This window comes from Cariama cristata, unplaced genomic scaffold (assembly GCF_000690535.1).
Source record: "Cariama cristata isolate BGI_N322 unplaced genomic scaffold, ASM69053v1 scaffold5516, whole genome shotgun sequence".
Taxonomy (NCBI): domain Eukaryota; kingdom Metazoa; phylum Chordata; class Aves; order Cariamiformes; family Cariamidae; genus Cariama; species Cariama cristata.
This window is the reverse complement of record NW_009623711.1, coordinates 83,403-106,624: the sequence shown is the minus strand read 5'-3', so window position 1 is coordinate 106,624 and position 23,222 is coordinate 83,403. Positions and strand designations below refer to the sequence as shown.

Genomic DNA, 23,222 nt, shown 5'->3' with positions numbered 1-23,222 from the left:
AACCAAATTCTGTGTTTACAATTAAAAGCAAACAGATAGAGATGTTGCACTCTTGGACTGAACTGAGCTACCTCAAACACAGATTAATGTGGACAAAGTTACTACCATCTGTTGTTTGTTTGGCTTACATGGTTTGAAAAGGTAACACATCTTCCAAGTGGCCAAGTCCAAGTAACAACACCTCAGCCGAAATTTAGATTAATGGTTTGAAAGCCTCAGAGCAGCCAGGGATTGATTGGCTGAACACAAAGTTGTAATCCACTAAAAATAATGGGGAGCTGAAATTCAGATGATGTTGTAAATGAAAGTGTTAGTCTTGATGCTTTATGTTTGCAGTCTTTACTTCTGCTTGGTATGGTCAGGATCTTTTGATGGTTTTTGTGCTAATACCAGGATGGAGTCTTTTGTCAGAAGTTTGATTGTTATGCCCAAAACAGCAATGTCCAGCTCATGTAATCTTCCAAGTTTATGTGACTATTTTATGATTTGTAGCATAGCTGTAAACTTTGAGTGGGATGAAGTTACTCATTCACAAATTCTTTCAGAAGAATCGTTTGTGCAATTATTCAGTCTATTCTGTTATTTTTGCTCATTTAGGTCCTTGTCTGAAGCCATGTCAGTGGAAAAAATTGCTGCTATCAAAGCAAAAATCATGGCAAAGAAAAGATCTACTATCAAAACTGATCTGGATGATGACATAACTGCTCTTAAACAGAGAAGTTTTGTTGATGCTGAAGTGGATGTAACCAGAGATATTGTCAGCAGGGAGAGAGTATGGAGGACAAGAACTACAATCTTACAAAGCACTGGCAAGGTAACGCTCTCGATACCAAGCTGTTTTTATGATCCAAATGACAAACTGCATTTTGTGTTTTCTGTATCTCTAGCTTGTTAACTATAGATGACTGGGGAGGATTATGGTTAGCATTCTAGGTAAAGGTAGGCTTGGAGAGCTGTTGGCACTATGACAGAAGAGTTCGTTCTTACCTTGTTACGGTAAGCCTAAAACATAGCTCAAAATACTTGCTTCAGCCATTTAAAAGATACCAAGTAATCGTTTAATTCCTCTTAAACAAAGCTGGCTTGAGCCCTACAATTGGGAGGGCTATATGAAAGTACCTGCGGGTTTGAAATGGACAAAAGTGGGGAGTAACTGATAGAAGTAGCAACATCTATACATTGCAAGTCAAAAGGCTGCTAAACTGTGGAAAACACCAAAGTAGTACAGAAAGAAGATGCTGAAGTGAACAAAACCGGAAAGTGTTAGCGTGAGGAGGCTTTTCTGTGTATTTTTGTCCCTTCATGTTCCGTTAATCCATGTCTTTAGCTGCACTTGGTTATATGCCATCCAGAATATAGTTGCAAGCACAGCTGACAGCCTGCTGTCTTTGGACAGTTAGACTTTCTTTATTGCTGTGATACTTGGCACTAAATTTCTCAAGGAAGCATAAGTCAGTTTCTAAAAGATTGCAAATGTCTGTTTCCCTGAGGTTATTGTCAAATTGCATCCTTTGCCTTCACTTTTTCTTTCAGTACTGTCACGGGAAAATAATGTTTAGCAGTAAATGAGGTCCCAGTTTTCATTTGTCTTATTTTTAACAGTATTTTACATAGCACTTATTTTCACAACCTGGTCTTATGGCATTAATGGTAGAATAATTTCATTCATGAATTATGGGGTAATTACTAGGTATGTGTGACGTACCTGCATGCTACATGCAGAGTGAGTGTTACTTCTTTGAGTCTGTGGGATTTGTGGCTATCTTAGTGCTGAACAGTTGATAAATTGGTAAAAGCCTATAACGTTTTAATCATCGGAAATGTTTGTACTGAAGGAATCTGGGTAGCTTTTCCTCCTTTAGCAAATCATTCATGGCATTCATATCTTGACATGTCTTCCAAGGGAAACTTGCAAAGATACTAGGGAAAGTTGAATTTTTTTTACTCTAGTATCCTTGTAATAATAGTGAAATGAGGTAGTGATTTTAAGCAAAACCTAACATGGGGAGAAAGACAAGAAATGAGATCAAGTTTGTTCTTGGACTCCAGCATGCAGTTACTTTGACTAGCTTGATGAATGTAATAGGTATAATAGCAAATCTTTATTTCTGTTGTGCAGGATTGCAGGAGCATTCTTGATAGCATGGACAGAAATCATCGAATGTTAATGTTTATGTTTTTGTACAAGGAAAAGTGAGAGTAAGTAGGTGGGGAAACATTACTTGTTAGCCAGGGCTGTAATTTATCCCAGAACAGTTCAGGGTTTTTTGTTTGGTTGTAGGCTGGTTGGGAGGGCTTTTCAGTGGTGGTTTTGGTTTGGGGTGGCTTGGTTGGTTTGGGTTTTTTTTAAAGAACCTTTGTGAAGACCTTCTCAAAAGGTGTTAGGAAACTCAGATATGTTTTCTCAGGCAGATCATTTTTTATCTACTTGTCTGTTCATTTAAAGAATTTTGATCGCAGATATGTTTTCTCAGGCAGATCATTTTTCATCTACTTGTCTGTTCATTTGAAGAATTTTGATCAGGGAGCACGATACCCCTCTGCAAATGCTGTTTCGATTTTTCCGTATGATGCTTGAATTACTAATGTGCTTGATAATTCTTTTTATTGTAAACTTTCACTATCTGCTTAGTATAGATTTATCTGCAATCTCTTGAATCCTAGAATGTTTAAAACCAAAATTGACTTCAACAGTAGTTTACATATCATATAGTATCTGACTTCTTAATATCTGAATTCCTTTAGAACTCCTGGGTGAATGATAACAAGAGTGAATACCCCAAAATGTCACTTCTGTTGTTTCTTTCAAAAATATTACTTCAGTCTGAGGCAGCTCCTCAAGCTGTTTTCTCCACAGAGAAAGACTCCTGTGTGTGAACATTCCCAGTGTTCTGTGTAGTAAACAAAGGTGCCAGAGATAGCTTAAGATGCAAAAGGAAAACACTAGGAAGATCACACCACAGCAAACAGAAAATAATCTGTCATCCTTACCAGTTTTCTGGCAGATTTCCTCTGTTTTTGATGTGTTTGAAAAAAGTACTGATTCCTTCAACAAGATGCTCCTCAAAATTCTACGTAGATGGCAATAATCTTAACTATATTTCTGGAGTATTTACTGTTTCTCCTTTTGGACACATTTTCTGATTCTGAAGTTTGCTTTTCAGTTCAGATAGCCTTTTGTGGTTTATAGAACTGTTCCAGGATTTTCTTTTTAAGTCTCTAGTGATGTAGTGTTCTTTTTTAAAATCTTTAAAAGTTGTCATGATACTTGCATTCTGCCCTTTTTAGATGATGCTTTTAATTATCTTTTGATAGCATCTTCATTGTTATGTAGTTCCCCTTGCTGAAATTATAGTGGTGGATTTTTTCCTGGCTATAGGGTGGTGGTTTTTTTGTTTACAAGAATGTTGAATTTGAGTGCATTGATCCTCCTATTGTAGAATATTCTTCAGCAGCTACCCCTCTGAAGTAGGAACTATGGACTAAATTAAGAGATGCTTTTCCTTTTGTGACTACTTTTGGTCAGTTGCTCCAAGAAGCAATTACTTATGATAGCTAAAGAATTAATCGCTGCATCACTTCCCTTCTTGATACTTTCCCATCCTGCAAAGTAACTGCAATCTCTCATAATTACTGTTCCTTCTTTGAAAGTCTCTGTATTGTCCCATTTGCATTGACAATATAGCCCTAATGCTCTAATGATTTGGGACAGGTTATCATTCATTTACTATCATTGATTGATTGTCATTCATAGTTTAAGCTTTCTATAGTGCATCACACAGATCCTTTATCTGTACAACCCCTTACCCTCTTTTGATCAGATGTTCCGTTGATCCCTGACTGTCTTGTTGCTGATTTTTTTTTTTTTTGTGAGATTCCTATCATTGGTTAAATCAGACGTTTCATTTTCTTCTCATAGTAGCTTTATTCTAGAACTATTTGATAGGATATATTGTTTAAAGCAGTTTAATTTCAAGTTTAGCTAAAGGCATGCAACTTAACATAGCTGTTTTGGTGAGTCAACTGACAGTCTAACCAACTGAAAATGTAGTCAGATTTCAAAAGCAATAAAAGTACTTGATGCTACAGCTGCTTCTGAATCCCTTTACCACTGTTTTAACAGCTACAGTTGTTGGAGGCTTTAAGAAATTAAGCTCTTCTGTTGGTCCTCACTCTTCATGCAGTCCAGTTCTCAGTCTTCACAAACACACACGAAAAAATCAGGGTAAGGGAATTACTATCTTCAGACTCGATACAGCTGGCTATGCTGGGGAAGAGAAGCAGTACAGGTGTAGGGAGAGAAGTTTAAAGAAGAAAAAGTGAAAGTTATTTAATGTGTAGATTAGTATTTGGAGAAGGTGTCTTGCCGCTTTAAGTGTCTCACTGGTGGGATTTTTTTGGTGGTCTTTTTTGTATAAAGCAGACATAATAATGCTTACTAACAACATGTTAGAAGGATAAGACCAAGTTCTTGACAATGTAGTCACGCCATTGGCTATGGAACCTGTTTCTGGAGAACAGGTTAAATTTGTCAGATTTTTATGTATGTTAAATCAGTTTGACCCGAAATACTGCCTGGTGAAGATACGTCAGGATTAATATTAACACTTTGGAAGCTGCAAATTGTAGGGGAAAATACTAACAAAATATTACTTCTGTAACTTCTTTATTGAGAGAACCTTTGTGTGTAGAACTGGGTATCTTCTCTGCTAGCTAAAGTTTTGAACCCATACATAGAATATTTGCCACCATAAGTATTTGGAGTGTTAAGTTTTGCGCTACTGCTTTGCAAAGGTTTCAGGTCTGTTGTGTACATGTTTTTAGACAAATGTCTGACTGCTCTATAAAACACACCAAGCGAGAAAAAACTGTGTTTAAGCTGAAATTGATTCCTTCCTTTCATGTCCTTCCTCTGTCTTTCCTTCCTAAAGAATCCTTTGACTTTTATAATCTTCTGTAGCAGACTTCATCAATCTTTTCTGAAGAAAAAACCTCTTCATTCCATCTCTACTGTAAATGTGTTTGTGGCACTTGAATTCTTCGTGTAGGAAGAAATTTAAGTAGCCTAAGCAGGAGTTTCAGCATTCACAGATTTATTTGGAGGGTGTATTTTGTTGGTGGCTACTGATGTACTTGACTTTTTTTATTTTCATCCCAGATTGCTCAGAAATATTTCTTAGATAAGTGGCGTAGTAACTGGGTGTGCTGGGTTGAACATGCTCTACTTGTATGTAGAGAAGTCTTAGAACTGGAATCTTGGAAATACAATAATACTGACCTTGTGAATTTATAACTTTCTGAAATGAGCCAGTGTTCTTAAAGGAATAATGAGTTCTGAGCATTTCTGATGTTTAAAAAAAACCCACAACTTTCATCCTTTTCCTTGTAGGGTATGACGGGCTGACCTTGGCTGTATACCAGGTGCCCACCAAGCCACTCTATCACTCCCCTTCTCAGCAGGACAGAGGCAGGGAGAAAATAAGATAGAAAAAAACCTCGCAGGTTAAGATAAAGGCAGTTTAATAAAAACGAAAGTAAAGGCCATGTGTGGAAGCAAAGGAAAACAAAAGATTTATGCTCTACTTCCCATCAGCAGGCAATGTCCAGCCACCTTATGGGAAGCGGGGCTTCAATATGTGTACCAATTGCACCGGAAGACAAATGTTGTAAATAACTAATGCTCCCTTTTCTCCTCCTTTCTTTTACCTTTATTGCTGAGCAGACATCCTACGGTATGGAATATCCTTTTGACTGGTTCGGGTCAGCTGTCCTGGCTGTGTCCCCTCCCAAGATCTTGCCCACCCCCCAGCCTTCTGGTGAGGGGGGATGTTGGAGGGACAGCCTTGATGCTGTGCGAGCACTGCTCGGCAGTAGCCAAGACACCGGTGTGTTATCAACACCTTTCTAGTTACCGGTACAAAGCACAGCACTGTGAGGGCTGCTGTGGGGAGAATTAACTCCATCTCAGCTAGACCCAATACATAGGGATGTGCTAGAGATTATTGCCAAAACTTAAAATTTAAAGTCATATTTTCTTACAGTTGCGAGTATATTAGAATTACCTTTTCTCGAGTGAACTGTAACTCTACGTAAAGGAGAAATAACATAGTCTGTCCTATCGAACATATGAGGAGTCTTAAAGGTTACACCACATAACCTTTCTAAATCGTTTCAACTAAGAAACTGGAACAGTGGCTATACATGCTTCGTGTATGGGAGTCCATAAACAGACACACATTTATGTATCTGTGTGCAGCAACTGCATGAGACTTGTCCAGCTGCTGGTTCTGGGGATTTCTTGGCCTCTTTAACAGATCTTTACTGTCTCTTGAACCTTGTGTAAGTGTTTTGAAGGCATTGTGAGGTACTAGGAGCGACTAGAGAGTCACCAGAGTGACCTGTATGGCATCTTAACGTTACTGTATGCCTGGATACATTCCAGGGAAAAGCACTGAAGTAGAACTGTGTAAGCTGGACATGAGAAATCTGAATTTGAGGTAAACGTTTCTTCTAATGGAGTTAGCTGTGTATAAAATTGAAGAATGATCAGATATGGGTTCTTTATGCAGGTGTCTGTTAATGGAAAAAATATTTAGAGCGTTAAAACTTGATATGGGATCAGAGTTACGTGAAACTTGGTCTCTCTGGTTTCATGACCTCTGAATCATGAAATTGTATCTTTTTGTCAATATAAGATTGTTTCTTTGTGTACGTATTACTTGCTAGGTCTAGGTTGAAATGTTGAAGCTAAGGTCTCATTACTTGCTGTTGCTTCACTTTTGCAGAATGACCAATTTGATTCTCTCACAGTCTGGGTAGTTAATCTTTTCCCTGCTTAATATTTACCAAAATATTAAGAGAACATGCTGTATTACGGCTGTTTTTATATAGTGTCCTTGTTCCTTTCTAATAAAGTAGGAAGTAAGCCTGAATCAAATAAAATGTTTTTCTGCCTTAATCCTGGTATTTTTATATTCTCTGTTCTTATGTGAAAGACAGACTAGGCCATCCAGCACGTATTTTTTCTTAAGCTTTGTTTTGAAAGCACAGGAATCTTATTTTGTATAACAAGCAATTTGTTTAAATAATCAACTTATTTTTGTTGATTTTTTTTTAAACTTTAATAATTTTTCAGATTTGGTAGCTTTAGTTATTGCAATCTTGTTGTAATGTACTAGTTATCTCTACATTTCTTTGGAAAAAGGTTGATGATGCCCAGTGTACTGTATGTCCATGAAAAAGGACATTAATATATAAGAGAATGGACTCAGTTGTACCTTCGTTTTATAGAGCATGACTGTGAGTTGTATGTATTAATTTCCATAATCTTGATTTTATTTCCCCACACCCAGCTTCTGGGTATGTTTTGTGTGCATGATGATAAGTCCAGAACTAAGATAATTGGAGTTTATAGGTGACCTAGCTAGAGGGATTAGCGTTTTCCTGGTATGTGGCATTTACCTTGGATGTAACCCACAACTGCAAATTTATCCAATACAGTGTCTTGCTCTGAACTATTTCAAAACATTATTCCATTGTGGTTTTCTATATTCCTGTACATAAGTATTAAATAGCAGGACTTTTCTGTTTCCCCAAATAAATCTCATCTTTATGGTGGTCAATATTTTTAGTTTTGTGTTATCACCTGGAAACTATTACCACTGAAGTTAGTATTTGCATGCTTTATTTTTTAAATTAATGTCTTTTTATTTGCAGAGTTGATCCTTTTAACAGTAACTAACATATTTGAAGTAAACGCTGTGAGAATCATTTGTCAGTTACTTTCGGTTCTCGTATTTTTGTTCCGATACTTTCTGAGCATTCTTACTAGTGAAGTCACCTGTGAGGGGATTAATACTACAGTTATCACAATTTCAGTAAATCCTTTTATATGATCGTGTAACTGGGAAATACTTACAATAATTTTATAGCAAGACTAATACAGTATTTTCACTTTTGACAGTTAAAAGGTCTGAGAGTAAAATTTTGGATATTTTAAAAGAAATTATTTGATTATAAAAGCAACTTTATGTATGGGCTCTAGGTGGCAGAATTGTTCTATGTTCCTGAAATTCACGGTAGTGGTGAATTTAGTAGCAAAATTGGAAAGGCGAAGGTGTGCCAGGTTAATAGCAACTAGTATCCTCATTAGTGCTTTCAAATGAAACAAGCATATGGGTTTAGAATGGCTGTGCACAAGCGTAATGGCATGGTATAGCTGAAGTTCTCCAAACTCCACTTTATCCTATATTAGCTTACTTCGTAAAACTGGGGAGCCTGTTACGTTGCTGCTAGGCACTAGTGCAGACATTTTGAATGCAGCACTTAAAAGAAAGATGGGCCAGATTATAAAAATTATATTTATATTGAGTAATAATGAATCTTGTTTTGTAAATAGGTACCTCAAGTTTGTCAGAAGAATCTGTAGAATAAGGCATTATGTTTCCTGAAAGAAAATTTAAGTTGACTATAAAGTAACTTCACCATTATTAAGTGCTACTTCTATAACTATTAAAAAAAAGTAATGTATTTCCACATGCTACATTCATAGGAGAAATAAACTTGGATTATATATGAGGGAGATTTTTGAGCAGATTTTATGCTGTGTTGTATCTTCAGGATATTACAGTGTTGCTGCTCTTTCATACTTGTGAATTAGCCTTTGTTCTATTTGAAATTAAATGTTTCAATTGTCTTTCATACAATACTCTTGCTGTAAAAATTTAGTGAAGATAATACGGAACAAGCGAGGAGTGGAACTTTTTACTGAAAACACAGTCCACAAGTATACAGGGCTAATGTAAAATGCGATTAAAAATTGGTTACAACTTAGCTACAGGAAAGTTTTGAAGCCCTGTAAGCTATGCTGTGTGACAGTGTATATGCTTCTAGTTTTATATGTTAGATTTAATCTTTTATTTTTGTTCAGATGATTGAGATGAAGTATTCTTTTCTCTAATTTTTTTGCCTTGAGAATTGTTTCCTATGAAGTTGAAATCAATATTTCTCCTTGATGATCATTATTATTTTTATTTTATTTTTTTTACCGGCATGATAAAGCTGCTATTGTGTCTAGAAGTCTTTGCTAATGAACATTAGGGTTATGCCTAGTCGCAGAAATTAAAGATAGGTTGCAGAATGAAGATTGCAATTTTTTAGAAGAAATTGATATATTTTAATGGAAGTATTTTTATTACAAAAGGAGTCTTGTTAATGATGTAACTTCATTAAATCTTCCCCAGCAGAGCAGGCTGATCTTACTTGCTCTGGTATTTCTTCTCAAACAGCCTGGTGTTAAATTAACACCAGTGATAGTAACTTGACTTGGTGTGTGTTACTCACTATGTTGGCAAGGGATAGAGCATTTGTGCCAGTAAGTTTTGAGAATTTACACGCTGTTGTAGGCTTTCCTAAAGAACCTGTGTGACTGTTTTTTTTTTTCTGTAAGATGATTGACTGTGTTTATCTGACCATAGCTGCTGTTACTGTCTTTTGGCTACCATTGTTTTCCCTTCCAATTTACATCTACTGCATGGCTATTCTTTTTAGAGGCATGAGTGAGGATGGATGGAAAAATCTATTGCAATAGGGCTTTACTTAAGGCGATATCAAAAGCCTGATTTGGTAGTTGCTGAAACACTTTACCCATTTCCCTGCACCTGTCCCACCTCTCCCTTGTGATGAATTATTATTAGGCATAGACATGGTTGGAATCAACAAAGAGAGCTTTCATGGTAGTAGCAGCACTCTAGGCAGCTAACAAGAATCAATGGAATTGTCCTTTTACGTACCAAGGATTTTCTTAAGCATTGTTTTTAAAGCATGTTCAGATTTTTTTTTTTTTTAAGACAGTGTAGAGAAACAAGTTTTTTCTCTTTTTTTTTTTTTTTCTTTTTTTTTCTTTTCCTGCTCTGTCCCTCAGATCAGAAGCTTTTGGTAATAAAAATGTTACGCTTGGTATTAAGTTTAACTAAATGTAGGGCGGAAGCTAGGGGATTTTCATATTCTGAGCTCCAAAGGGATGAACAATGAAAACTTAGCGGTCTTGCAACTCTGCAGGGCTTTGCAAATCAGTTGGTACCTGCAGTGGACTTCCTGCTCGATCATTTTTCTGTCACAGTAATGTAATCCCACAGCCCCGACCAAGCCAATGAACAGCAAGATGATGATATTAGTTTGAGTGCTTGTTAAAACACTGCTGGTTTTTCCCCTTCCAAACAGATATTAGTTGTGGCCTCGAGGGACCTGCATTTTCATGCTGTGGAAAAAAGGCACCAGCAAGAACACTCAGTAATTCCATGTTTATTAGTGACTTCTCTTCAGCAGATGGGAGATAATGCTGTGGTGTTTTTGCTTTTGTTTTTTTACCCCCCAAAATTTAAAATTTGGTCCAGGACATGAAATTTCAGGCTATTAAAATCTGGGATGTTAAAATGCTTTTGAAAAAATCATAATTTGAAATTTAAGCTCACTTTAAGAGTATGTTAACTGTAGGTTTTATGGATGAAATATGGCTGTGAAAGCCTGTCATAGCTTCCTTGTGACTGAAGGAAGACTTTGCTTCTACATGGACAATCACTCTTATAAAATTTCTCCTTGTTATCTAACTAGTTCCTCCTGAATTTCAGAAGACTGAGTAGCTTGTCGTCTCCAAGAGACAGTATGTGATAAAGCACAGCAATGATAAGAATTGTGATTGATATACTGCCCACTCCACAGTTTGGGACAAATTTCTGAATTCCCAGTAAAAGTGTGTAGTTTAGACTTCTTTTCTGAAGAACAGAACTGATTTTGAGTATCCTCATATAATTGATATGTGCATGGCTCACAGCTCTTTTAAAATTTTTTTCCTCCAGGATTTTTCTGAGGAAAAAAAAAACTTCAAATACAGTTTTGTATGAGTTCTTTCAGTGTTTAGAAAAGAACTGTGTTTGCTCAAGGAATGGCTTTGTCTTTAGAAGTGGTTTCTGGTGGTCTTCCAGTTCCTGCCCCTCTGACCTGGAGGAGGTTGACAACATGCTGACTGAGGTCAAGTGAACGAGTGTAGAGCAGCTTTGCATTACAGCTCTCTCCAAATGATTTATATAAAATTCACCCCAGAAGTCTTTGTTTTGTAATTAGTGTATTTGCTCTGTAATGCCAGTGGTATCAATTGACACCCCTTCAGTGTTAGTATACAATACTCTGGAAGCATCTAAGAATTTTGTGAATACTTTATACTATTCTGAACCAGTAAAAAGCCATTTTCTTTAATTGATAAAAGGTTTCTTTTACTGATGAACTGTTACTGAAAATTGACGGTAATGACAGACACTGTGTACACATATCTCTGTAGCTTAAATGCGTATTGAATGGTAATATGGCTTTCAGAAGTTTAATTAGTGTTTACGTTTTTGTTTAGAACAAAGCAATCCTACTAATGTTACTAGGAGGAATGTGTTTTAAAAACCTCGATTGATACCATTTGTTCATTTGTGCCTCAATGAGTTGGTTATCTGACAAAAAACTGCATAAAGGTATTAGAATTATCCTGGATCACTCCCGAATCAAGGATTTGTGAATGTCATTTCTGTACTTGCTTCCTCCAATTTAAAATGAAAGGCTCTACTGCTTAAATTGCTTGGTGCCAGAGTGAAGTTGTAATTCAAGATAAATATTAAAAGAACTGCACCCCAATGTGACAGGGTTGTGCCTGTGAACCATTAACAACCAGTTGAAGCATGTTCTGCTCTGCTCAAGAGCCTTTCTGGGAAGCGCAGGAGGTGGCTGCCTGCCTGCCTTGCCGCAGCTGCTCCATGCGGGATCAGGGAAAGCCTCTCCAGGGTTCATAAGGACTCTTCCCTAAGAGCAGCTGAGCATGCTTGGATGGGGTAAAGCTTCTGGTAGCACACGGTTAGGCCGACAGAGAGGGTCTGTGCCCAAGACATCCTGTCAGGAGGCCAAAATTGAGCAGACAGGCTCTTTTTAGCAGATACATACCTGGGCCTCAGAGATGAGAGTTATCTTGGAAATCTGGAGTAAAAGTTTTTCCTTCTTGCTATAGCATGAAGAGTTCCAAAGGGATGGTAAGGGCATGGTAGGCAAGAGGGGAGTAGGAGATTACAAGTGCTTTGTGAAGAGTTTGGTTTACCTTGTGGTAGTGGGTAACAATGCTGCCTTAAAACTGTTTATGTCGGGATCCTGCCATAGAAAAGGAATTGGAAAACATCTATTTAGAAAATTGGTGCGCTAGTTTTGTTTTTCTGTGAAGCACAAGTTAACCAAATGGTATCTTCTACCTATGTTGCTGTTACATGAAACGCAGATAGTCAGCAAGGTTCACGTGTATCTGATATGTTTTTCAGAACTTTGCCAAGAATATTTTTGCAATCCTTCAATCAGTAAAAGCCAGAGAAGAAGGCCGAGCACCTGAGCAAAGACCTGCACCGAATACAGCACCAACGGTAAGAGCAACACTGAGTATGAAGGCTGTGACACCAGAAGTGAGAGTGTCTTGTCGCTATTAAATACAAAATTTGTTTTGGTTTCGTTCCAATGAATGCACAACTTTCAAGCATAACTTCACAGATACTCTTTGACTTAAATTACAGTTAATGGTATTTAAAGAATTGAATATATTGGTTTAATTTGTTCAATATGTTCTTGTTACTTAGATATTAAACTGCTAGTGCCAGCTTCTGCATCTATCAAACACTAGCAACATCCTGCATCTATTTGCAAAAAATGTATTAGATGAGACTTACTGCCATTTCAAACAAAACGTTTTGCTGTTTTTCTGACAGATAGGGTAGCAAATGTTTTAGAATCTGGAACATGACTCATGAGTGGGAACAGCTTGAACCAGCTTTCTTTTGACTGTAGTAAATCAGGAGGACAGACTTAAAGCTTTATTGTTTAAGTCTATCTAGGTAATAGACAGGATTTGTTTTGTATTGTGGTGTTTACTATTGAGTTGTATTAAACCTAATATATTCTTGAACTCGATGGCAGTCTGCTATAAAAGCTATTTAATCATACTTGGGTTTGTTTTTGCTGCTACTGCATTTAACAAAGAACTAAATTTAAATGGCAAGATGAATTCCAACATTTAAATACTTGCTTTGTGTTGAATTTTGTAAATTGTGCATGAGACTATTCAAGTGTCCTATTCAGAATAGTTGTGAATACATAACTGAGCCATCCACAAAAAAGATTGAATTGGTACTTAGTGTGCCTCTAGATTGGTGCTTTTTTAAACTTTTTTCCCAGAATGCCTTTTTTCCCCCAAATTTGTTTTTGTTCTGTATGTTTAGCAGAATTTTAGCTTAATCAGGCTGGCAAGGAACATTTTGTGTGTGTGGCTGAAGGCTTAATCATGAGTTGTCAGTTAACAGTTTCTTTTTCCCTCAGTAATTCTTGAGATAGTACAAAAACTCACTGATTTCATAAAACTTACAGGTCTTAGCTAATGTAGTTTGTTACTGCTACTTTGGTTTTGAGTAAGATTTTTGTCATTGTTCTCAGTATGAACTTCTGAACTCCATTTCTGCAAGATTTTAAGTGGATGTTGAAGGGAAACATAAGAGAAATTTTCAAATGCATTGAAACTCCTACAAAAGTGAACTAATTTTATACTCTTGAGCAGTTCCATGTGATACTTTATGAAGCTCAAAAAACATCAAATACCTTTTAGTATGTTTTACAAATCTTATTTAACCTGTTTTAGGATCCCACTCTACGAAATAAGCAACCTATTCCAGCTGCCTACAACAGATACGACCAGGAAAGATTCAAAGGCAAAGAGGGTAAGTTGATTATAATGCTTTTTTTAAAAGGAAAAAAAATACTAGGAAATGACACCGATGAGTTATAAAGTTCGGGTTAGGGGATTTTCTGTGCCATTACTTTTCAAACCTAAGAAAAGGCCAAAAAACCTTGTAACTATGCCTAAAGATAGCTTTTCCAAGTAATAAAGTCTAAAAATATTATTTATTGGAAATTATTTCTACCTCTTAGGAAGCAAATTGGAAGCTTAAAACCAGAATTTTTTTTGGGGGAAAAAATTGTTTGTTTGGGGAAGGTCGTACGCAATTAATAAAAAAGCAGAACTGCAAATATGACTGTCAGAGGCATAAAATGAAGTAGATTGCCTGTCCTCAAACAATCACAGTTATTTTACAGGTTGATTCCAGTAATTAAAAGTAAATATTATTAGCTTGTTCTCTCTCTTACAAAATTACAAACCAAACTGGTAACAGCAGTGCAAAATACTAGCTCCCTTCTGGAGAGAAAATGGAAATAATCTGTAATATTTAAGAATTCTTACTTATTTTAAAACAGGGTGGAAGGTTGAACTTGAGTGATGATTTGTCTAACTCAGATTTCTTTTGTCCCCCTTGCTTTTTTTTTTTAATCTTCTCTTTTAGTACAAGTTGTGATTGTTTCATGTTTGGGTCTTGCTGTGTTTTTATTTTGAAAGCTTGTGTTTGTTGTGGTTGAATGTTTTTGTGTTTCTCAGAGAGGGCAAAGCAAATTTTGTTACGCTTCTGAGTTTCCTCTTCCTTCTGGTTCTCATACAAAATCATTCTCTTCTTTAATGCAACTTCCTATGCATGCTTCTAGGGGCTTTCTTTTTCTGGCTGCAAGAGCTTACATGCTGCTAAATGCCATTTTAAACTGTAGATGAGCAATTCAGCTTGCGTCTTTTGCAGTATTTGGCTTTGTCCAAGTTAGTACCTTTTTTTGTTCAGGGAAACTGAATAGCATTCATATGCCGTGTATGTGAATTGTCAGATTTTGTGAAGTGCTGTATTGTAGCTGATTGAGTTCAATTTTATATTGAAATGACATGATCGTTTTTGCTATATAAATAAAAAGCAAGAGTATATTACAGTACTACTTGGATATTCAGTTTTGATTGTAACTGGAGAAACAAAAGCATAAAATATAACACCAAGGAGAATTTCATACCGTAAGAAATTTGTGAAGGTAAAGTTTTCCGTACACCTCATACAGGATAATGTACAAGATTTTCAGATTCTGACTGTAGCCATCTCTGAAGTTATTAAAAAAAATAATTTTGTAAGTATGCACTTAGATGCGAATACATCCTGTAGGTTTATGTTTTTTGTGTGTGTGAAACTTACTGTAGTCAATTTGGTCAGATGTTCTATTATATCCTCTTGAAGTGTGTTCCCTGTTGGCCCCAGTATACTTTTCAGTGCAGTGTTTTTTATTTACTACTATGCATTGACAATTGCATGGTGGGGGGTAGGAGAAAAAAGCCGAAGTACGGTATTCGCTAGCTTTTTCAGCGTTGAAAAATAATCTATAAATAGCATCCATGAAGAATTAATTGTTATAATAAAAGCCAAGGGAATTTGGGAAAGAAAGGGAAAAAAACCCACAACAAACCAACAACCAAAAAAAAACCAAACCAAAAAAACCCAAACTAAACCAACCCTTCCATGAGTATTTTTACTAGTACTTCTTCAGTTTGCTTCTGATAATATTTTAAATCTTCGAGACTCATGTATTTGCCAAGTTGTCTTCCTTCTACTACCTTTTCCTATTAAGAGTTAAAAATAGTAAATATCTATACTGGACAGTATGAAATAAAAGGTGGAGGAAGAAATTAATGAAATAATGTAACAGTTCAGATGTACCAATGCATATAATTTGCTGTGGACTCTTACAAGAAACATGGGTAAAGGAATGCTCTGTGTCCTTCTAGATGACACAGTTCTAGTAAGCAACCCATGTAGACAACATGTGTACTAATCAGGTGAAAGTATTTTATCATTTTACTGCATGTGTGTGGTTCCAAGAAGGAACAGAATATAACAGGTTTTGCATTGCAGGAAAAAAGAACCCAGAAGAGTTTGTCGAGCAGCTCACCAGTGTGGGTTTAATGTAGAAATTTCTGAGCAGAGATCAAAGAAGGCATTAAATGATTGCTGGGAAAAAAGAAGTTTCTGCCTGTAATTAAGAATGATGAAAAAATTTATTTGTATGTTAAGTGATTCTGAGAATGTGATCTTGGGGTTTCTGTCGGTGCTGAAATGGACTGGACTGGACTGCAGCTCTTGTTCCAGTTGAAAGGTTCTCTTGTGATGTGGTGGTTATGAAATGCCTGAAATGGTCGTATTCTACCTGGGTAGAATTAACATTTTCCTATGCCATTCAACACTGGTAATGTGATCTGCTTAAAATGTGAACTATACACACCACTTGCAACTGTATCACAAGTGAACTTGTTCCTTAAAGGATTTCTAATTTAATTGCCTCCAAAAGTAAGTTGTGGCCCCCGAATATTCAGTGCAGAAGGGAGACTGCAAGCAGAAATAGTCATCAATAAAAGTAAAATAAGGCATTTTTTGTTCCTTAAAGACTGGGGTTTTTAATAGTTAAACTCATAAGAACTTGAAATTACATGTATTTATGGAAAGCACGCAGTATTAGAGGTTTTGGGAAAGAAGTCTGAAGGAAAAGAAGGATGATTATTCAAGTTCTACGTATAATAATTTGCAGTCTTTATACCATTGTATCCATGTTTATTAGTAATGATGGATAACACCTGAGATAGTTGAACCCTGTAGATTTGTATCACTCTGAAGGGTTTCCACATCTTACCCTCTGCGCGTGGCTGGCTAGAGATGTGGAAGGGAGGATTGTATGATGTGTGTAACCATGTGTGTAGTAGTGATTTTGGCTAAAGACTGAAACAAAGCCAAGAGAGGCGATGTCTCAAAGCTTTTGTCTTTGTGTCTCACCTGTTGCTCTTTCCTCAGAGATATTGCTACTATAGGAAGGATTCACAGTAGTCCTCTCCTAGTTGCATCGTAGTTGCAGCTTATTGTCTGTCTGTGGTTTCATATAATACTACAGTATTCATGAAGATTTAAGTTTAGGTAGCAAAGAGGTGAACTGTTTTTTCTTTGAATGTTTGTGAGGTTTAATACAGAATTTTTCCGTTAACAATCTTGTTCTTAGCATTAACAATTCAAAGCTCGTAGAGCTAAGATAGGGAAGTTAAGAATTTTAACACGAGATACATTAAGTAAACTGCTGAGTTGCAGCCAAATTTCTCTGCTACTTGTGATGGATCATTATTTCTGATGTGGTATATCAGGATATCTCTCTGGTTGGCTTACTTAAAATTTTCATGCCAGATAAGACAGGTTTTGCTGCCAGAATGGTTTAGATTGCTTTAATAGTAAATGTGAGGGGGTTAGTAATTGTAAAGTATATTCTTGAAGAGCAAATAATGAGTTACACCTGCAGTCAATGGAACTGCTTATGCAGCCCTGAGTCAGGAGTTGGTAGCTTTCTCTCAAATGAGTGTCTTGTTACTGCAGCTTTCGTTAGCAGGAGAGAGAAATTTTTCCTTTGACATTCTTACACTTAAAGTTCTGTGATATATGCTATAGGAAATGTATTAGAATGTCTCTTGCAGTAGGACTTGTACGTCCTGGATATTTCCACAGTGGAAGAACATGTTAGTTGGCAGTGCACCCGTCATGCTGAACTGTTCAAATGGTTTGGAGGTGAGGTGGTGAACGCCCTGCAATTACTTTCCTTGACTGCTGTTTCCTTCCTGTTGGTTCTGTTTCTTTCATGCTGGCAGTCATGGTATCCTCTCTTCAACGTAGAGCTCTGTTCTGTGCTAAACTTTCTCTACTTGTCCCTTTGTAGTTTTATTCCTTTCCTTCATATTACTCCCTTTAGCTTTTTTTTTACACTTTATTAATGTAGCTTATTAATGTGCATCTTTACTAGTGGTATTTTATTCATGCCACAGACCGTCTTATGACAGACCGTAGTTTGAATGTCTTCTTGAGCAACAAGAATCCTGTGCCCAAATGTCGTTTGACACTTAGGAAGGTATCTCATGTCCTGTCCTGTATGCCTCAATGTTCGATATTTAAATACATATTTATTGATGTATACGGTTTGCAACTCAGCCAGCGGTATACCGAAACTTTGAGCAGATGTGATTGTTCCATAGGACATCGTAGGTACTAAACCATTTTGAACGCTATGCATTGGGTTTTTTCCCCAGTTTTTTGCGTGGCTTTACCTGAGATCCTCCTTTTCACATGCTTGTTTCTTCAGTAATTCCAACATGTGAAAGAGTGCTGGGATGATAACGTTGAAGACTAAACATTTTCGCGACCCATTGAGTACGTCTCTCGGTATAGATGGCAAAATAAAGTTTGTCTGTGCTGGTCCAAGTGTTTGGCTTTTAAGACATGTTCCAGGAGCGTTGTTCTTGTTTGTCTGCTATTGTTGTTGTCAAGGTGTCAACATAGCAGAAGCCAATTGTTATTTTAAAAAAAAAAAGCTTTTAGTCCTATTTAGTGTCAATTGGAGAGGGTCTTGCTGTACAGTCACATGATTTCAGTCTGTAATGGTGAAAAGAATATTGTTTACCTAATCCAAGCGTTCCTTCAGGAAAGCTTGCTACTGACTATTGTCATTCTATGTTTCAATTATTCTTGTGTTGGATTTTCAAACATAGCTGCAGTTTTTCAGAAGTATGCTTAGCTTTCAATCAGTCGTGTTAAGCCTAGGCAGCAGAGGACTATGAAGCTTTTAAACTTGAGGTGACTCTGGACCATAAATACTTTTTTTTCACTCTCCTATGCATTGTTAAGAAAGTTTCTTTATAAAGTATGTATTATTATAAGTATTTTCTTTTAAATTTTGTGATTTCTGTTTACACAAGGAGAATAGGAGAACTGCTAGCAGGAGATCCAGAGTTCTGAAACTTGTCTGCCTTGTTAGACTTTTATTTATTGCATTCATTTTTAAGGTTATAAAATTCCATTGTGTTTGGTTTTTTTTCTAGCAGAGAATATGTGCAAGAGATTCACATTTGGAAAAAGATTGTGATTGACCTCTATCTTCTGGCTTGGTGTGACCAAGTAGTTTGATAACTTTCAGTACTGGACATTCACTTCAGTGCTGGAAAACGCACACAGATTCATGCTGTAATTTTTTTGTTAGTACTGTGAGAAACTTTTAAGAACTTGGTGTTAATTACTTGTAAGATTATTACTGTACTGTTATATATGAAATGTGCAGAGAATTTTGTAAACTAATTAGTGTAGCTTGGAAATTTAGGCGTGAAACTTTCAACTTCTACTTGTTAGGGTATAGTACTGAAAAGATGTGTTCAGTAAACTTATGTAGAATGAAATTTGGTGTCAGTGATTTAATTACCATGGGTATGAAGTCGGGTAGTGAATCATTTCCAGGCAGTCTGCAGAGCTGTTGCTATCTGGGGTTTGAAGAGTATACAGCTGAAAAAAGAAGTGGTTATTCAGTCTCATCCACAATTCAGACAAGGTCTTTAACTTGAGCTCTTCAGTGTTTCAGAGACATGCTCCTTTGTTCTGTTTCTGTTTGCCTAGACTTCCTTCCAGAAATTCAGGTTAATTTGAGTCTTTTTAAAGCTGTTATTCTTTTGGTAACGTATCAGTGCTCAAGTTTGTGCCCTGATTAGATGGCCAGAGCTGCAGCAGGTGCAGAATCAAAATGCAGAGTGACCTGGATGGACGTGGAGCAGTGGGCTTTAAGCAAATGGCAGGCCCTTTGAAAATTAATAGTCGTATGCAAGGAAACGGAACTTATGCCCAAATGGTGATGGAGAATATAATCAGCCCAATAAGCTGATGCATTAGGGTCCATGTTTTCATTTCCAGGTCTCATTCTTTTAAATGAGAGAAGGCACTCAGTTTGATGCATGGTGATGCTAGAAAGATAACTAGGGATGAACCATGCTGGGAAAGTGTGTGATTCTTTTGACAGTCTTTGAGTCATTGAACTGAAATTGTGATCATAATACATGCAATTCAATGACTGGAGAAGAAAAGATAGTCTTAATGTTAACTGATGATAGTTTATGTTTTTGAAGTATTAGAATTGATTATTCAGTAGTAGTTACTATATTGAGTCTCAAGAGGTGGTTTTTAAGGCATTTGTTGATGTCAATGTTTTTAACAGTGCTTATATGTTTATAAAACTGATTATATTTGGCAAACAGAAAAGGTTGCAATATAGTTCATCACAATACATTAATGTTGGGCTTTGCTTGCATTCTTTACTCCTTAGTGTTAGAACTGTGTTTAAAGTATTTAATATGGACTGCTTATTGCTTAAAGGAGAGGTGTATGATAACTTTGTTTTAATTTTGTGAAAAATCCCTATTGAAGACTCTCAGCTAAGTTGTTTTTGGTTTTTTTGACAGTTGTTCTGCATCTAACTCCAAGTTTAAAAATAAGGATCCAAAGTCATGCCATCATGATACTTTTATTTAAAGGACTCTCTTCCTTTTAAATACCCTTGTCTTAGTAGATGGCTTATAATTTTAACTCCTTCCTCTATTACCATCAGTGAAGCTGTGATTTGAGAAACTGGAGTTGCAAACTAATTTTTGGCCAGGCATTAATATTTCATCTCTATGCAGGTGCCTGACTCAGCAGGACAGGTTTGAGCTGGTTTGGGAGGGAGAGGAGAAACATACTGGTTCTGTGTTCTTAGTCAGAGGGTACGGTACAGCATTTATGCTGATGTATGCTGGGAGCATGTCCCCTGGTGCTCCAGGTTGCTTTGTGTTCTGCTCCTCTTTACTGTAGCCTGGGGTTCCTCTTGTATCCCGGGTCTGCTTTTGAGCAGCTGCATCAGGGTCAGCCACTGCCCTTGGAAAATGCTTTGGAAGAAGTGCCTCTCCGTTTTCTAGCCTCGTCCTTGAATTTCTTTTACAACCAGCTGCATTAACCTGTCTAACACTCTCAGCAATTTTTGAAGTGGAAATGCAACTATAAGTGTGGAGTCCCTGACTTGGAAGCATTTACTTTCTGCTTTACACAGTGAGTGGAGCTGGAGGTACTACTGCTGTATGTGGCCAAGTGTACAAACTGTTGAGACCTTATAGAAAGGCACAAAAGTGCAAGTGGCTCTCACTTGTAGCAGTGTTTATTTCTGTAAGAAAGGTGAGTGGCTGACTGGTAGAATATCACATGGTGAATGGGAGAGAATCAGGTCAAAAAAGCTGTATTCTGAGAAAACAGTGTTCGTGCTGCTACCAGTTAAAGGAGGGTTGCTGTGGTTATCTGGAAGTTTGAGGCAGGAAATTTGAGAGCTGGTGGGCAGTTTAGGAGGTGATTTCTTCTACTCATCCCACCCTACCTGCAAGCAGCAGACCCTGGGGTCTGCGGTAGACCTCGTAGTAGCTGCAGTAACTGTTTGCGGGAATGTAAGTAGGTACCTATGTTCTACTTTGACAGTTTAGCATCTCTTAGATTTACATTAATAAGGAAAAGTACTATGCCTTTATTTACAGATTATCAGAACTGTTTTATTTACTACCTAAGTAGCTGTTAAATAGCATTGGAAGGCCTCTGTAGCTGCCAGAAACGCTTGGCAGGCAAGAGCACCCGCTCTAATGCTTGAGGCAACAGGTAGCTCTTTAGGATCCTGGTTGTTTGCTCCTCCTGCTTGGAGGAAGGATCAGCACAAAGCTGGGAGCAGGAAGCTGGTGAGAGCCAGAGCTCTGGTTAGTGGCTCTTGTGGCTCATTAAATGAATGAGGACAGATTTTGAGAGACTTGGAGAGACTTTTGCAAAAGATGAAACCACTGGTAGTTGAACAGAGGTTTGTTCCCTGCCAGGTGCCTTCCTCCCCTTTGATTTACTTTCTAACTGTGCTACTGGCTCTGTGGGTCTTTACTCCCTTTGCAATGGTGATGGAGACTTGCGTTAGGGTTTTTTAATTAAGAAGGAAATCAAAGATTTATTAGGGAAAAAGTAGAAAAAGAGTGCAGTGGAAAGAAGTAGCTGAAACAGCGAACAAACATGTAGAACTAATTATAGAACAACCAGGATTTGTGCTGAGAGGAAGGAAATTGTGGCAGGCCAGGCACAACAGGGGATACTGCTTTGCTGGTCTTGTTAAGGGGTGTCTGTATTCTTTGGAGTTTGGGAAGAACATCTGGTTGAAATAGTTAGAAATTCTCCATGTCATAGGCTAGAGTAACCCATAATAGGTCAGTCTGGAAAGGGGAAAGGTTCCTCTGTTGGTGACTTTCTCAAATTCACAGGCAACTGTCAGCCTAGATTAAACACCACTGATTTATGTCACTCCAGGTTGGCAAAAGCATCCCTTCAACTTAGGGGAGCTCTATCAATTATTCTGCAAGGCTCCAGGCACTGCCTGAAATAGTAATATGCTCCTTGCCCAGAAACAGTGACCTGTATAGTCACAGAGAAAACTGTTGTCCATGGAAGTGTTGGTTGGATGCAACTTCACTATCTTTAGCTCAGGTTCAGCTGTATGAGCCTTGAGCTAAGACTCAATGCGTAATTACATCTTGGAGTTTGGGAGGAAAAGCAGTAAGGCAATATCAATTTATAAAGGGAAGCTAGGCTTATTTTTCCCTTTTTTAGTAAAAAAGCCTGCATTCGTGTTTGACTGTACCTGCATTTTGCTTCCTCAGAATCAACTCTGTATAGTTCAGAAATGGTAAATGTGGCGGAAGGGGAGGGATTGCCTTCAGAAGGCAAAATGAAGAAGGGCTGGAGCTGAGGTGACTTCATATGAAACAAAACATGGTTGGTCACACCAGGCCTCTCCACTTGATAGTTGGTGGTAGGTCTGGTAGCATAATCGGGGGGGCAGAGGGGAAAGGTAAAACCAAAAATAGTATTCAGAAAGTAGATACCTGTCTCTCTGGTGAGAGGAGTATGATCAGTTTTCAGCTCTTGAATATCTTTTTCTAGGCACTGGAGAGTTACTAAATCTGGGAAACTTTTCTGCCTCATTTCCTACAAGTGTCTGATAATCTTCCTCATCTAAGGAAGAAAGGATGAGCAACCATAGATGCTTCCCAGAGCATCTACATTGTTTTCAAGGTTATCCGAGTTTCAATTTAAGTTAATTTACTCGTGATAAGAGCAAGAAGCTCTAAAAGTCTTGAAAATCTAGTATTTTTATTGGAATTTTTGTAGGTTCAGGTATGAGCATTGCTTTGATTCTGCTTTGTTTTCAGTCTGTTATGGTTCTGTGTTGATGCATTGTATGAAGGTGGTATAGTCAATGGCAAAAATCTTCCCATTCTGAATAGCTGTTTCTGCACAGTATTGGTTACCTTTACCAAAGTCTGGTTGAAATAGCCCCAAAGTTGCTCAGGTGTAGAGAAATGCTTGCTTATCACGGTTTGATTGGTGATTGTCATGCCATTT

At 37.3% G+C, this 23,222-nt stretch overlaps 1 protein-coding gene across 1 annotated transcript in view; it reads left to right on the top strand.

Annotated features, from left to right (window-relative positions):
• The window catches only part of CDC73 (cell division cycle 73), a gene marked incomplete at its 5' end in the record, with an annotated part of 102,965 nt that overhangs the window by 5,993 nt on the left and 73,750 nt on the right, over positions 1-23,222 (top strand). The window contains 3 exons of the mRNA XM_009702858.1: positions 598-814; positions 12,345-12,443; positions 13,706-13,784. Coding sequence (XP_009701160.1) covers positions 598-814; positions 12,345-12,443; positions 13,706-13,784 — 395 coding nt within the window. The remainder of the gene's footprint in view (positions 1-597; positions 815-12,344; positions 12,444-13,705; positions 13,785-23,222) is intronic.